Source organism: Mustela nivalis, assembly GCF_964662115.1.
Source record: "Mustela nivalis genome assembly, chromosome: 7".
Taxonomy (NCBI): Eukaryota; Metazoa; Chordata; class Mammalia; order Carnivora; family Mustelidae; genus Mustela; species Mustela nivalis.
Window position 1 is genome coordinate 88,999,013 of NC_139026.1, and position 14,874 is coordinate 89,013,886.

The 14,874-nt window shown below is 44.7% G+C and overlaps 1 protein-coding gene across 7 annotated transcripts in view; it reads right to left on the reverse strand.

The window, feature by feature from the left end:
• Positions 1-4,220: 4,220 nt before the first annotated feature.
• Positions 4,221-14,874, reverse strand: part of BIN2 (bridging integrator 2) — a 30,590-nt gene continuing 19,936 nt past the window's right edge. For 4 of the 7 annotated variants that reach the window (XM_082741283.1, XM_082741285.1, XM_082741288.1 and 1 more), the window contains 6 exons: positions 14,242-14,317; positions 13,335-13,417; positions 9,369-10,107; positions 7,792-7,872; positions 6,083-6,148; positions 4,221-4,711 (listed from right to left, as the gene is read on the reverse strand). In XM_082741283.1, coding sequence (XP_082597409.1) covers positions 4,682-4,711; positions 6,083-6,148; positions 7,792-7,872; positions 9,369-10,107; positions 13,335-13,417; positions 14,242-14,317 — 1,075 coding nt within the window. In that variant the 3' untranslated portion in view covers positions 4,221-4,681. Of the gene's footprint in view, positions 4,712-6,082; positions 6,149-7,612; positions 7,873-9,368; positions 10,108-13,334; positions 13,418-14,241; positions 14,318-14,874 lie in introns of those variants that run through there. The other 3 variants (XM_082741284.1, XM_082741286.1, XM_082741287.1) reach the window with 2 other exon arrangements.

A 14,874-nucleotide genomic window follows, 5' to 3' on the forward strand; every position in this document is an offset into this window, starting at 1 on the left:
CCCAGGTGCCCAAGGCTAGCTGTTTTTATCTTGGCTTCCTATTTAGGGTTAGGACTCAAGTGGTTATTCTGCCAGTGGTAGAGATTTCCTTGCTTACGTATTCCTGTGAGGAGCTCTCTAGTTTTGGAAATCAATGTTTATATAGATTGACAGACAGAAAGGTCTGGTGCACGTTTGTTTGGGGAACAAAGACTGACAGAAAATCTCAGAGAATAGAGGCATAGTGTCGTGAAGAAAAAGAAAACATAAAGTAAGCAAACGTGGGGTTACCTGGGTTGCTCAGTCATTAAGCATGATCCGGGATCTCGAGCCCAGCATCGGGCTCCCTGTTTGGTGGGAAGCCTGCTTCTCCCTTTCCCACTACCCTTGATTGTGTTCCCTCTCTCCTTCTGTCTCTGTCAAATAAATAAAATCTTGAAATAAACAAATAAATAAAAATAAATAAAAGCATGGTTGTTTTCATTCTTAAAGATATTTGGTTGGTAAAAACCAGAGGGGAAAAACAGAGTAAGTTCATGAAATTCATCATTTTAAAATGTATTTTTTTAAAGGCATAGTAGTTATCAATGAGGAGGAAGGAAGCCCATATGTGGGAAAACTACCAGTCCAACCAAGAAAAGGCAAAGAAAGTAACGTGTAGGCAAGATGTATGCAAGTTAAGAAAAGAGGTTAGGCTGGCCAGTTCTCAGATAAAAGAATATCCAAGATAAAAGGAAATTCAAATCCTAAGGGTTAAATTCCAAAGGTGGACAAATGCTTGCATTTACTGACAAGCTGATCCTGAATTCCAGGAAAGGTTGAGATTTTTTTGTTATCTGGTTATTGTCCCCATAGGATATTCCATTATGTACTAAAGATTGTCATGACCCCTTGCATACTCTTCAAGGCCATCCAGATATTTGGTTGGTAAAAACCAAGGCCATCCAGCTCCACTGGCTACTGTCCTGTTACTTTCACAATTTGATGGTTAATCACTCACAAGTAACGTTTTTCTCTTTAAAATATAACCTTTAAGGGTGCCTGGGTGGCTCAGTGGGTTAAAGCCTCTGCCTTTGGCTCAGGTCGTGATCCCAGTATCCGGGGATGGAGCCCGGCATCTGGCTCTCTGCTCAGGGTGGAGCCTGCTTCCTCCTCTCTCTCTGCCTGCCTCTCTGCCTACTTGTGATCTCTGTCTGTCAAATAAATCAATAAATCAATCAATCAATCAATAAATAAATCTTTAAAATATGACCTTTAAAGGTATGCTGGTACAATGATTTTATCCCTGTTGGCACATACCATTCATTTAAAAATGTAAATTTAAAAATGTAAATATGCAGACAAGTAAGATCCAGTATGCATACGCTCAGGACCTAATTTAGCATAGAATAGCAATACTGTTGGCAGTGTGTGTATGCTGTTCTTTGGTGTATCCTATATATCCTGGCTGTGTCATGTTTCCAGTTTTCTCTAGCTATCAATATTGTCCTTCAGACTGCCAGAAGGCAGGGACTGGGGGATGTTCTTGCAATTAATTTTATAAGGAGGTGCATACAGACAGATGATGAATGGAGGCTCCATGGTGGTGGACTAGCAGTGTTCTCCAAGGTTTCAATGCTGAACTTCAGAAACTGGAGCAGCCATCCTTCTGTCAACAGACCTCAGGGGCCTCAGGGCAGGAAATAAGAGATACTCATCTCTGTCCAATTTATTGGCTTCTAGCTCTTTCTTGTGCTAGCCACAGGATGGCAGCCTTCTAAATCGTCGCTTTTCCCCTGAATAACTTTACCATTTAAAAAAAAAAAAACAATAATTTATTTATTTATTTATTTGAGAGAGAAAGAGAGAACAGGAGAAGGAGCAGAGGGAGAGCAGGCTCCCTAATGAACAGAGCATCTGATTTATTTAGAAGAGAGAGAGAACAAGCAGAGGGAGGGGCAGAGGGAGAGGGAGGGGCAGAGGAAGACAGAGAGAAAAAAATCCAACCAGATTCCCTGCTGAGCAGGGAGCCCCATGTGGGCTCCATCCCAGGACCCCAGGATCGTGACCTGAGCATGAAGGCATGATGCTTAACTGACTGAGCCACCGAGGAGCCGCAACTTCACCACCTTGTAAATCAGGGTAAACAACTTGGTTCCTAGCCAAAACTATCTACACTAAATACGCTCTACACTAAATATGCAAAATTACTAGTTATGCCCAGCATACAGGCCCCTTCCCCTGCCTTCCCAGAATCTTCCGCGGGGCCATATGCACATGAAGCATCAGTCTCACAGTTTAGTAAATGTTTCCACTTTTGTTGTGCCTCTGTCCTAGCAGTTACCTTCGGTGCTTGTCTCCCCCGACCCCCATCAGACTGTAAGTCCCTAGAAGTCCTCCCTGGCATACTCCTTTCCTAGGAGGGAAAGTTCTGCGGAGAAAAGGCTTGAATTGGATTTTGCTGGATGAATGTGGAAGGGTGATTCCAAGCAGGTCCCGGAAGGCCTTAGACAGCTGGGGGCCTGATTGCCAGCATTTCACCCACCCTGCCAATGCCCCTGGAGTAGCACTCCCAGCCACGGTTCTGAGCACCAAGGGAATGGGAGGGAGAGAACGGTATTAAAATGTATTAAATGTATTAAAATGTAGGCAGTAGGGCTTTCAGAGGGAAGCATGCAACCTCTTCTCCATTTCAGCAGTAGAAATCTTTTGAAGGCTTTTAAGGAAGACTAGTAGGATTAGATCTTGGAAGAATGGGGCACCTGGGTGGCTCAGTTGGTTAAGCAACTGCTTTCGTCTTAGGTCATGATCCTGGAGTCCCAGGATCCAGTCCCACATCAGGCTCCCTGCTCAACAGGGAGTCTGCTTCTCCCTCTGACCTCTCCCTTCTCATGCTCTCTCTCTCTCTCTCAAATAAATAAATAAAATCTTAAAAAAAAAAAAAAAAAGATCTTGGAAGAATGATTCCAAAATACGGTCATTTATTTCTAGCTCCCTGACGGACGCATCTACTGGAAAATCCTGCAAGTTCTTAAGCTCCTTGTATCCAGTGTTTATACAGGACATGCAGTCAACTACACAGTAAGTGTGTAATGTGATCGGTTTGACACATAGGTATGTGTCGTTCAACAGTGTACTCATTAAACAATCACTAGAGCTTTATGAATAGTCCCATCTCTCTGAAAGCTTCCTTGTGCACACCCTCCCACCACCACCACTGGTCGGTCACTGTAGACACTACCATGCATCTCTATAAACGGGGCCAGTCTCATTCTTTCTCCAGGGCATCTGGATTTGGAGGGGACACAGAGGAAGGTGGTGGAAGTCTCTTGCTTGGAGGGCAGCCCAACACATTCCTGCAACAGACATCCTGGTTCTTTCAGCTCTAAGAGCTGCACAGTGTCCTTCCAACGTATTCTTTGTTGCTTGATCAGGGAAGTTTGTTGTTTGCAAGTAGAGAACCCTCACGCAGTGACACCCGTCAGCCTGTCGTCACCATTTCAGAGAATGGCACCCCCAAACCCTAGTCTCTCAAGCCTAACCTAGAGTAATTCCTTACAACTTTGGTCATGTGTCCTCTTCTAACACATTCCTAAATCCTGTCCATTTTGCTCCCTGCTCAATAGTCTGTCTCCATAAAGTTGTCACTTTTTTTCCTTGTCATTGTTTCTCTGGTACCTCATATGGTGCTTGGTACAGAGCAGGGGCTGGCAAATGCTTGCAGGGTGGCTGCATGAGTTGGGACATTGCCCATAACCCCACAAATAGAAGCAAAGAGGGAGAAGCACCGGCATGTGTGTGTTTATTAGGGTGGCAGGATGTCAAAGTACATTTTTAACTTTTTCCCAGAAGTAAATGAGAGGACTTGAATCCAGGATTTTGGATTCTAAATTCCGTGCCGTTTCCACCCTATCATTCCGGTTGTATTCTTTCTCTTCATTTGGGAGCTCCTTTTCTCCCTCCAGCCTGCTCATATACTCATGTACACCAAGTAGCAGGCTGTAAACATGGGCTATGGCTCTAAAATGTAACCCCTTTCCCCGGGTACTTGCTTGTTGGCTGAAAAGTGGGGGCAGGGGCCTGCCTTAGGGCATCTGGATTGAGCAAAGGAACTTATGGCCCCTGGCATCATTCCAACTGGGGGTCAAGGATGTGACTAAAACTTTCTGAACATGGGGTAGAATCGATGCCCTTACCTAAGTGGAGAACAGTGTGCAGGGCAGGGACAACTCCTTGTGTCAAAAAAAGAAAAGCAATCCATACACAGTCAGAGTAATCCTTTATTTAACAATCTGAAAATCTGTTCTTTTAGCTCTAAGTCTTGCAAAATGAGTGGTAAGTCAAAGATTTGTTCACTATTCTCTGAGTATTTGTGGTAATGTGTCTCTATGCAGACGTGTCTCCATCTACAGATGCTTACGCTTTTTATAGTCACTTTAGGCCCACTTTACTTAATATATGAAGTCTTCTTATTCTAACAGTACTAAAAGCCTGAATTAAATATTCCCGGAAACTAAGAGTTTCTTCTCCCCAGCCTGCCGCCCTCCCTCCCCCAAGTCTGCTCCTCAGCCTCCATTAATGCTAGATCTTTCGAGACCACCAGCATTCAAACGGTTCGAGAACCTACAAAGGAATGCTAGATCTTAAGTCCCTCTGACCTATATACCCTCTAGCTGAGAAGCTTCTCTGGAGAGGTGTGTGTGGAGGTCTCGGTAGTCCCTCTTCAGAGGTAGTCAGTTTGAACTGTAGATACCTAGAAAGGAAACAGGTTTGGGTTAGATGCTGACCTGCATTCCCACCAACCACATGGTAGGGCATGGAGAAAGGGCTCATTTTGCTTTTGTCGAATTATATTTCTTGTAAGGCACTGGCCTCTGTGGAGGGAGGCAGTGTGAAACTGGTTGTTGGAATTACTGTAAAGATTTGTTCACTGTCATCTCTTTAGGAGGGTTCACAGGAGAAGGTTCTTTTTCATCTTAGTATCTGGAATTGTTACTCTTAAGGACTGGGCATCGTGAACTGGGTGAACTGACCAGGTCTGCACCTTCCTCTTGGATGTTAGGGAGTGTGGAACCAACTTTGTGGTCCATCCTCCGTAATTTTATTTTAAGAATGTGTTTCTGTACTTGCCTAACTCATAGCTCTATTTTATATCATTAATTCACTTCTTCTTTTTTATTTTAAGATTTTATTTATTTGAGAGAGAGAGAGAGAGAGAGAGAAAGCATGAGAGAAGAGAGGTCAGAGGGAGAAGGTGACTCCCCGTGGAGCTGGGAGCCCAATGTGGGGTTGGATCCCCGGACTCTGGGATGATGACCCGAGCAGAAGGCAGTCGCTAAACCAACTGAGCCACCCAGGCACCTGCTAATTTACTTCTGAGTATATTTTGTGTGTCTGTGTACTTACCTTTTTGTGTGCCTTTTATATATCTTTTTTTTTTAAAGATTGTGTGTGTGTGCCCACGCATGCACGTGCGTCTAAGTGGGGAAGGGGAGGGGCAGAGGGAGAGAGAATCTTATGCAGGTTCCATGCCCAGCAAGAGGCCCATATGGGGGTTGATCTCACAAACCTGAGATCATGACCTGAACCAAAATCAAGCGTCAGACACTTAACTGACTGAGCCACCTAGGCACCCCACTTAACTCCTTTTTGAAATAAGTTCAAATTAAAATATTTAGGGGGTACCTGGGTAGCTCAGTCAGTTAAGCGTCTGCCATTGGCACAGGTCATGATCCCAGACTCTTGGGATTGAGCCCCATGTCAGGCTCTCTGCTTGGGGTGGGAGTAGGGGAAGCCTGCTACTCCCTCTCCCTCTGCCTGCCCCTCCCCTGCTTGTTCTCTCCCTCTCTGTGTCAAAAATTAGGAGATAAGGCTATGGTGAGAGGTTAAGAGGTTCAAGGACAAGCACTGGGAAATGAGCACAGGAGCCACAAAGTCCCAGGTTACTCTTGGGTCCTCTGGCTCCCAGGCGGACTTCGCTTGACTTCGCCTTGAGGATATTGTTCACTGCCAGGTTCCCCTTGTAGCCCACAGTGAGGTTTCCAGACTCTAGCCAAACCTCTGTGCACCCCCAATGCCCAGTCTTACCACTCACCCCATTCTCCATGTTATCTGGCATCCTTACCTCTTCTTGAGGCATGACATTGCTCTCTTCTGGAACGGCAGAGACATGAAGCTGAAGATCTTGGCTCTACAAAAAGAAGAGTTCTGCCCGTGAGAGGCGGCTCAACCTCTAGTCTCTCAGCTCACAAGGGTCTTCTGTGCCTTACACTTCACAAGGGTCACAGACATTATGAACAACATACAGTGTTGTTTTACTATGACCTGAGAGCATCATGGGAGGCTTTACTGTCATTTTCTATCACAGATCAAGAGACTGAGATTCCAAGGGTCAAATGACCTGCTGGGACAGGAAACCAGGTCTTTGGACTCCCATTGTTTCCATGATCAGACACTGTGTGATCTGTGTGACACACATCTGTATATAAATCTATGTGGGAGGCAGTGAGGGTATAAATATAGGTTTTATTTTTTTAATTTTTTTTAAAGAATTTATTTATTTATTTGACAGAGACAGATCACAAGTAGGCAGAGAGGCAGGCAGAGAGAGAGGAGGAAGCAGGCTCCCTGCTGAGCAGAGAGCCCGATGCGGGACTCGATCCCAGGACCCTGGGATCATGACCTGAGCTGAAGGCAGTGGCTTAACCCACTGAGCCACTCGGGCGCCCTAAATATAGGTTTTAAAACCACTACCTACCACTTCTAGACCAGCCCTCCTCGGGAATACATAGCAGCTCTCACACTGAGATGTCCCTCCACTGGGGTGGTTAGGAAAGGCAAGGGGTGTGATGGTTTCTTTGGGAAAAGTTCTGGGTTCTGAGATGGGAACCTGAGGCGTGGAAGCCAGGGGAAGAAGACCTTGGCACTCTAAGGGGCCTTCTCCTTGAAGGAATTTTCCTTCTTCTTATTCCTTCCTTCAATTCCAGGCTATGAACTGCCCCAAAGGTAATACCACCTTCCAGAAAGTTACCATTCTTTAAGAGGACCTTCATTCTCTCTCAGGTGATTCAAATGCTGAGCAAGAACAGATCTGCTCACAGTTTTCTTTTAATGTACCCATTTTTATATGTGATACGTTCATAATTCTGCTTGAGTGAAAATGTGCCTTACGGTGCATCTATAAGGGAAGGGAACTGATCTTGCAGGACACAGGCCTCTGGAGACTGATGACTCTCATAGGCTACGATCTGAGACGCTCTAGCTGCTTAATTCGAAAGGAAAAACATCTCCTTAGCTGATGACCAAGTAATCCTGGAGCAGAGACTGGGAGTAAGGAAACACTATAAATCTCCAATACAGGGAGGTAGCTTCAGGGGGAAGGAGGCTGCACCCTGTATCTCTTTCCCAAAGAGGACAGTGTTACTGGCCTTTTCCTCAAGAATTGTATGTAGGCCCCTATCATCTCCTCTTTAATAAGATGATGCCCAAGAGGCAAACCTGTTTTATGCACTCTTTTGCTGACCCCATACTAAAATCATATACTATGTTACAAAGTCACATTTAAATGAATTTTGAATTTTCCAAGCTGTTGAATTGCTCTTTTTAGTGCAGGGCAGTGAAAAGTGGCTACACTGTACCTACACAAAATCCCACATTTCTGTGTGCTTATTCACTGTCTACTCGCCCTGCACATCTCTCCCCATCGGTAGAGCTTCCTCAGCCTAGAAGCTGGCGAGGGTAGAAAGTTTCACATCTTGCTCCGTGAGGAGCTTCTGTGCCTCACGTGAATCAAGACTAAGAGCATAATAAAGCCGCCAACTCGGGTGTCAGTACCTCAGGGGAGTTAGCGGAGGTGAGCTGACTGTTCTCTTCCTTGCCCTCCATCTTCTTGGCCACGTCAGACTCTGAAAAGACCTGTGGATCAAAGTGGACAATGTAGAATTCCACACCTTCCCGCCCTGGCTGCCAGCCCTGGACCCCCCGTGCACACTAGATGGTGCCTATGGGAGCAGCAGGGGACCCATGTCCAGAGAACAGGAGGATCTCAACAGAGCCAGGTCAGCCTTCAGTGGTGTGAACTGGGTGGTGTGAACTGAGGGGTCCCAGAAGTCTTAGACTCCCGCTATCTGTACAGCATAGGCCCCGATCTCCTTCAGTAGCTAAACGTTTCCTCTGACCACTCTGTTTAAAACTGCAATTTAGGGCGCCTGGGAGGCTCAGTGGGTTAAGCCTTTGGCCTTCGGCTCAGGTCGTGATCTCAGGGTCCTGGGATCAAGTCCCACATCGGGCTCTCTGCTCAGCAGGGAGCCAGCTTCTTCCTCTCTCTGCCTGCCTCTTTGCCTACTTGTGATCTCTCTGTTAAATAAATAAATAAAATCTTTAGGACAAAAAACCCCAAAACCTGCAATTAAGCCTTTACTCCCTGTACTTAAATGTACTCCGTACTTAATTTTTCTATCTCTTATCATGACTAAATTGTCATTTTACTTATTGTTTTTTGCTTATTGTCCTTATTCCTCCCATTCCCCATCCACTAGAATGTAAGATGCAGGAAGGCAGAGAATTTTACATTTTGTTCAATGTAATAGCCTACCTCCTAGAAAAGTGTCCAGCACATAGCAGGGGGTCAGTAAATAATTAGGGAATGAATGAATAAATGAATGAATGAATCTTGGTGCCATCTAGTTAAATGTCTTACTATAATCTTCTCTACAGGGCACCTGACAGATGCCCATCCTGTTTTTGTTTTCAGAAATCCCTGTGTCTCCTTTCCCCTATATTTCAAATTGGTTTTCCATATCATTTTTTAAAAAACAGAACTAATTGCTGAGAGTTCCTCTTATACTGATCCAAAATGTACTTGAAAAAAAAAATCTTTACATATAGTTCTGCCTTCAGGGATTTCATAGAGCAAGTGATACCTCTCACCTATACAATAAGCCTTTCCATGTAATTTGAATAGAATACGACTTGATTCCCCGATCCTTCACAGAACTGGTTGCTCTTCACGTGATCTCTGTCTCTATTTTATTTATTTTTTTATTTTTATTTTTTAAAGATTTTATTTATTTATTTGACAGACAGAGATCACAAGTAGGCAGAGAGGCAGGCAGAGAGAGAGAGGAGGAAGCAGGCTCCCTGCTGAGCAGAGAGCCTGATGCGGGACTCGATCCCAGGACCCTGAGATCATGACCTGAGCCGAAGGCAGCGGCTCAACCCACTGTGTCTGCCTTGGGCCCAGGTTATGATCCCAGAGTCCCAAGACTGAGCCCCACATTGAGCTCCCCGCTCAGTGGGGAGTCTGCTTCTCCCTCTGACCATCCCCCGTCTTGTGCTTTTTCTCTCAAATAAATATAACTAAATATCTTCAAGAAAGAAAAAAAAAAGGACTCAACGAGATCCAATCTCACCTCAGACATCAAGGTAGGGGAAATACAAAGTTCTTCTGGATTCAGATTGTTGATGCTTTCCTTTTCTCTGGCCTCAGAAGTTCTTACTGGCTTTTCTGGTGGCTGTGGGTCAGGAGAAACCTCTAAAGAGGTCCTAGGACTTGGAGTCCCAGCCCCCAAGAAGGCCCTGGGACTGGCAGGTGAGCCCTGCTCAGAGGCTAGAGGGCTGGAGGGTATGTTTCCTGAGGAGTGCCGGGGGCTGGGAGTGGCTCTGGGTGGAGGAGGCCTATTTGGAGGTGCTGAGGTCCTCTGGATAGAGGCTCTCTTCTTTGGTTGTTCAGCTCCTTCACTTGAGGTGCGGGTTCGGAGGACTACTTCTGGGAGAGATGAGGGCTGCTCTGAGGGGGTAAGGGCACTGCCTGGTGACGGAGAGGGCGAGCAAGGGAGAACTTCCTCCTGGGACCTGCCGCCCTCAGTGGGGGGAGAGGGCTGGGCCTGGGCGGGACCGTTGCAAGCAGGCAGGGACTCTTCCTCCTCAGAGGAGCTGGTTTCCGACTCTTCCTCCTCCGTCTCCTTGTCTTTAATCTCAGAATCCTTTTCTCCTGGGGCCAGATCGGATGCCAGCTCTTCTTCACTTGCAGAGACGGAATCCCTCTCATTCTTCAAAGAAAGTGCAGAGGGACTGGTAGGTGAGGTCAGGGGGCTGGAGACTGCAGACGTAGGAACTGGGGAAGAAATGACTAGAGAGCGTCTGCTGCTGCTGAGAAAACACAAGCATTCGGATTCAGGAGAGCTCAAAACTGGAAGCAACCCAACACTCCTAATAAATAATGAGGCATGCATGTAATAATAAGCCACAACAGAGCAACGTATGAGAAAGTCTGTGTACCTCACAATCATCCTTCATAAGGTGAGAAAGAGGCTATAAAATTTTATCCATATCACGATCTCAATTATATAAAAATATATAAAGAAAACAAGACTAGAAAAAAAAAAACACAGCAAAACACCAACAAAATATTTTCTCTGTGGAAGGATTCCCTGGGTGATAGGTATACAGTTGATGCTTGCGGATTCTGTACTTGCAAGTTCACCTCCTCCCTAAAACCTATTTGCCACTCCAAAATTAATTCTCATGACGCCTTTGCAGCGAGCTGCGGACATACATGAGCTTTGAAAGATGAGTGCCTAGACGAGCACTTTCCCAGCTGAGGTCTAAGAAGGCAATCCTCTGCTGTGTTTTGGCTCTTACACTGCAAATGTGTCCATCTGGCCATGTTTTTCACATTGTTGTGCTTTTTGTTGGTGATTCTCTTGTTTAAAATGGTCTCCAAGTATAGCACTAAAGTGCTCAGGGCCAGAAAACTGTGACATGCCTTACAGAGAAAGAATACGTTTGAGAAGCTTCCCTCCAGCATGAATTATGGTGCTGTTGGCTAGAAGTTCAATATGAAGGAATCAATGATATATATTATTTGCTTATTTAGAGAGTGAGCACAAGATGGGGGAGAAGCAGAGGCAGAGGAGAATCTCAAGTAGACTCAACGCTGAGCACAGAGCCTGACCTGGGGCTCAATTCCACAACCCTGAGATCATGACCTGAGTGGAAATCAAGAGTCAGATGCGTAACCGACTGAACCAGGCAGGCACCCCAGCAATATGTAGCAAATAAGGTGTCTTTAAACAGAAACACACAGCCGATGAGGTTATGTATTGATTGGCTGATGAAGACGCTGGGAGCAGAAACTCACAGGAACCTAATGCTGTGTTTACCTTAGCAGCAATGGTTCAGTATTCACGAATCTGGTGCTCGCCGTTACTTTACAGAACACGAGCACCACGGATAATGAAATTGACTGTAACGTTTATCAAGTATGCTGGATACCGGGCTGAGTGCTTCTACAGTCAACATCAGTTTGACTCCTTCTCGCCTGCTCAGGTGCCTCCTACGTACTGTCCACAAGCAGATTAAGCAATCCACAAATATTTACTTGACAGGTACCAATTATGTAGGCACAAGGATGGGAGACAGGCATAGGAAGAGAGAGAGAGAAACTTAGTTTCTGCCTTGTGGGAGTTTCTGACGTGAGATAATCTGAGTGACAGAGGTTCCTTCTAGCACTAGCATTCTTGGAGTCAGCAGGTTTAGAAGGCCCAGGACATAGCAAGATAAAAACCAGATTTCCCTACAAGGTTCTGGGACATCTTGGTTTAAATGATAGTAGGTTTCAGATGAAGAGACAGAAAGAACTCTGGCTTTTAATGCTGGGAAAAGGAGAAACAGAATTTTTTAGAGCAAAAGGGAATTCATCTAGAAAATCTACACTGACCCTTTAGTGATGATTTTTAACAGTCTATAACAAATTGCTAAATGAATAGTATTAATAACAAATATGAGCCTGATTCTTCCTTCAAGTCCCAAGGTCAGTTTCACCACCTCCTTTTAAAGTCCTCCCTGACCATCCATATGATGGCAAGTACCTTCTTCTCTGGAATTCCTGCTGGTCTCATCAGGTACTTAGTATGGGCAAACTTATATTGTTCCTCGTCTCCTTAGGTACACTTCCTGCCCTTCCAACTTTTGGTAAATCACCCAAAGGACACGTCTCCTATGTCTTTGGATCCCTAACTCTCAGCATAAAACCCTGTACGTAGTGGGAACTTAAATCTTCCTGAGCAAAGGCCTCAGAATGAGAAAGTGATCACATTCTAAAGGACAGCTGAATAGTTCTACAAGTCAAATTTTTAAAAAAACATAAATAATCTAGAGATGACCAGATGGCTCAGTTGGTTAAGCTTCTGCCTTCAGCTCAGGTCATGATCCCAGAGTCCTTGGATCAAGCCCTGCATTGGGCTCCTTGCTCAGCAGGGAGCCTATTGCTCCCTCTGCCTGTGCTTGCTCTCTCTGACAAATAAATAAATAAAATCTTTAAAAAAATTGAAAAAGATAAACAATCTAAATGAAAAATGTGAAAATAAGGATAAACAGGAAGGCCCCAGGAAGGAACCTTAAATGGCCAATAACATGGAAAGAAGTTCAAGCTAGCTAGCAATTGTGGAGATATGAATTAAAGTTGCAAAAAAAAAAAAATCCATTTCATATCTGTTAGTTTGGAAAAATTAGTAAGTCTGACAAGGTCACGTGTAGCAAGAATATGGAGCAACAGGGGCTTTTATCTGCTGCTAGTGGGTTATAAACTGGGCACTTTAGAAAGCGGCAGGACAATGCCAATGTCTGGTAAGGCTGAAGAGGCCCAGATGCATGGCCTGTGACTTGGCAACTCCACTCCCAGTACACACTCTAAAGACACTCTTGGTAACAGTCATAGGAGCCATGTAAAATGTGTCCATTGCAACATTATTTGTAAGAGCAGGAAACTGGAAATATGAGCAGGAGGACGGATACATAAATTGTAGACTAGCTCCACAACAGCATCCGTAACCAGGAAAGGAAAGACCAGAGCTGGCAACGTGCAGCAGCAGGGCCCATGACCCTCACAAAGAGTACAGAGAGAGCAAAAGGAGTTGCAGAGGTACATACGTAGTATAATTCCATTTTATAAATTTTAAAAACATGCAAAATGGTAGTTTCTGTGGGTATATATGTGTGCCAAAAAGTAAAAAGAAAAGCATGGGAAAAGCAGATACTGAATTTAAGACAGTGGTTACCTTAGATGAGGGGGGAGGATGGGTGGGGAGGGGGATACTGGGGACTTGAATAGTGCATAGGATAGTTGATTTCATAGATTGGGTGATAGCTGTATGGCTACTTATTGTATTCTTTTTTAGTGCATCGTTCTTTATACCTTTAGTGATCGCTGAAATAGTTCACACAAAGAAAAAGGATTTATATAGAGCCATAATACAAATAACTAACAATATGATGGGCGTGAACACGAAGGGAAGGCCAGGATCAGGTACAGCGAGAGTGCTGCGTATGTTGACAGGAGACACGAAGGAGCAAGGAGTCTCAGAGGAGTTGCTCACCTGGATACTCCCTTCACCACAAAGACTTTGTTGGAATGCTGCTTCTCCAGTTTGCTCATCACCTCGTAGAGACTGTGGTTCAGCTACAGCCAGCAAGAGAGATGGGTGGCTAGCTGGTAGGGACCTGAGACAGACATATCCCTTCTCCTCTCCCTTTCACACAGTTCCCAAAACAATACCCTCCCCACCCTTAACTATAAAATTCCCCCTCATCTCTTTGGCACTAGCATCCAGGACCCTGCCTGATGCCCCTTCTTCCTGGACTGTGTCTAAGTTCTGCCTCTTCTGTCAGAAGGGCGGCTCTCTCAAGGCTGGGTCCTTGATGTTTGATGTTTAAGTTGAGGTTCTAGATTCTCTCAGGTAATCCAGGGAAGAAATACTAATGAGGCAAACCATCATTTAGCTAAAGCAAGTGTGGAGAGGAATATGTGAATGTGTACATGGATTTAATTAACATTGTGACAGAACCAAGTCTCAGAAGCCTGGGACTAGAAAAGGCCCCATGAGGTAGTGTTCTGGGGCTGCCTCTCACTGAATAGGATTGGCCTTCTCCATTCAAACCCAGCTACCTGAGAGACTGACCTGTATTTAAACACTGCCCCCTTTGCTCCCTAGCAACACAAGATAAAGGTTTCACAGCTTGGTTCCGCATTTCAGCTCTTCCTTCCACAGGCTAACCTCCTTTATTTATCTGAAGGTCAAATCTGGTTGCCATTATTCAGTTGTTCATGGAGACCAGGAGGGCCCTCTGATGTGTACACCTGTGCTTTAACACAGTTCAACACAGTCAGTTGAGGGCTCAAACCTGCTATGATCAATATTTAATGTGATTATGTACATTTAGGGCTACTTTCCTATTTCCTAGAAAAACCCACCTAGGTGTCTACCTTGGGTGGAGGTTTCTCACCTTGCTCATCTCCCTGTAGAAGACGTCCCTCAGGTTGGAAATGTTTTGGAAGATGGTCACATAACATCCAATACGACTGTCAGGAGGCAAAAAAACAAAAAACAACATCAAAAAATAAAACAATAACAAAAAGCCCCACAACAACACATCTGGGTAAGGTTAGTAAAGGAAACCTTTTGAAATACAAGGTGGAAGCTTAAGCCAACACCTGCCAACACCAAGATCCTCAGAGAAAAGCACCCCATACCCTAGACTGTGGATGTTCTGGAATCTGGACTTGTCAAGTCAGGCCAGGAGTACACTTGACTCTTGGAAGAGGGTGGGAAGGTCAGAGGAGACACTTATCAGTCCAGTCTGACATCAAAGTAGGAGAGACCTCTAGTTGCATAAAGCTCTCTTGATTCAGGCTCTTTAGGTATTAAAGTAGATATGAATGAAAGTACTGTGAGGCCTTTTTAAAGTGCGCTCTAAATATAAGGTCATGTGATAATAATTATTATAATAAATAATTACTCTTTCTTGTTACACACTACTTGGTCTGCTATGGAGTGGTGTGCACATTAGTGGAATTCTACTATAAATGAATTGGGGCAGTTTACATTTAAAGAAACTGTATTAAATTCCAGTGCTATT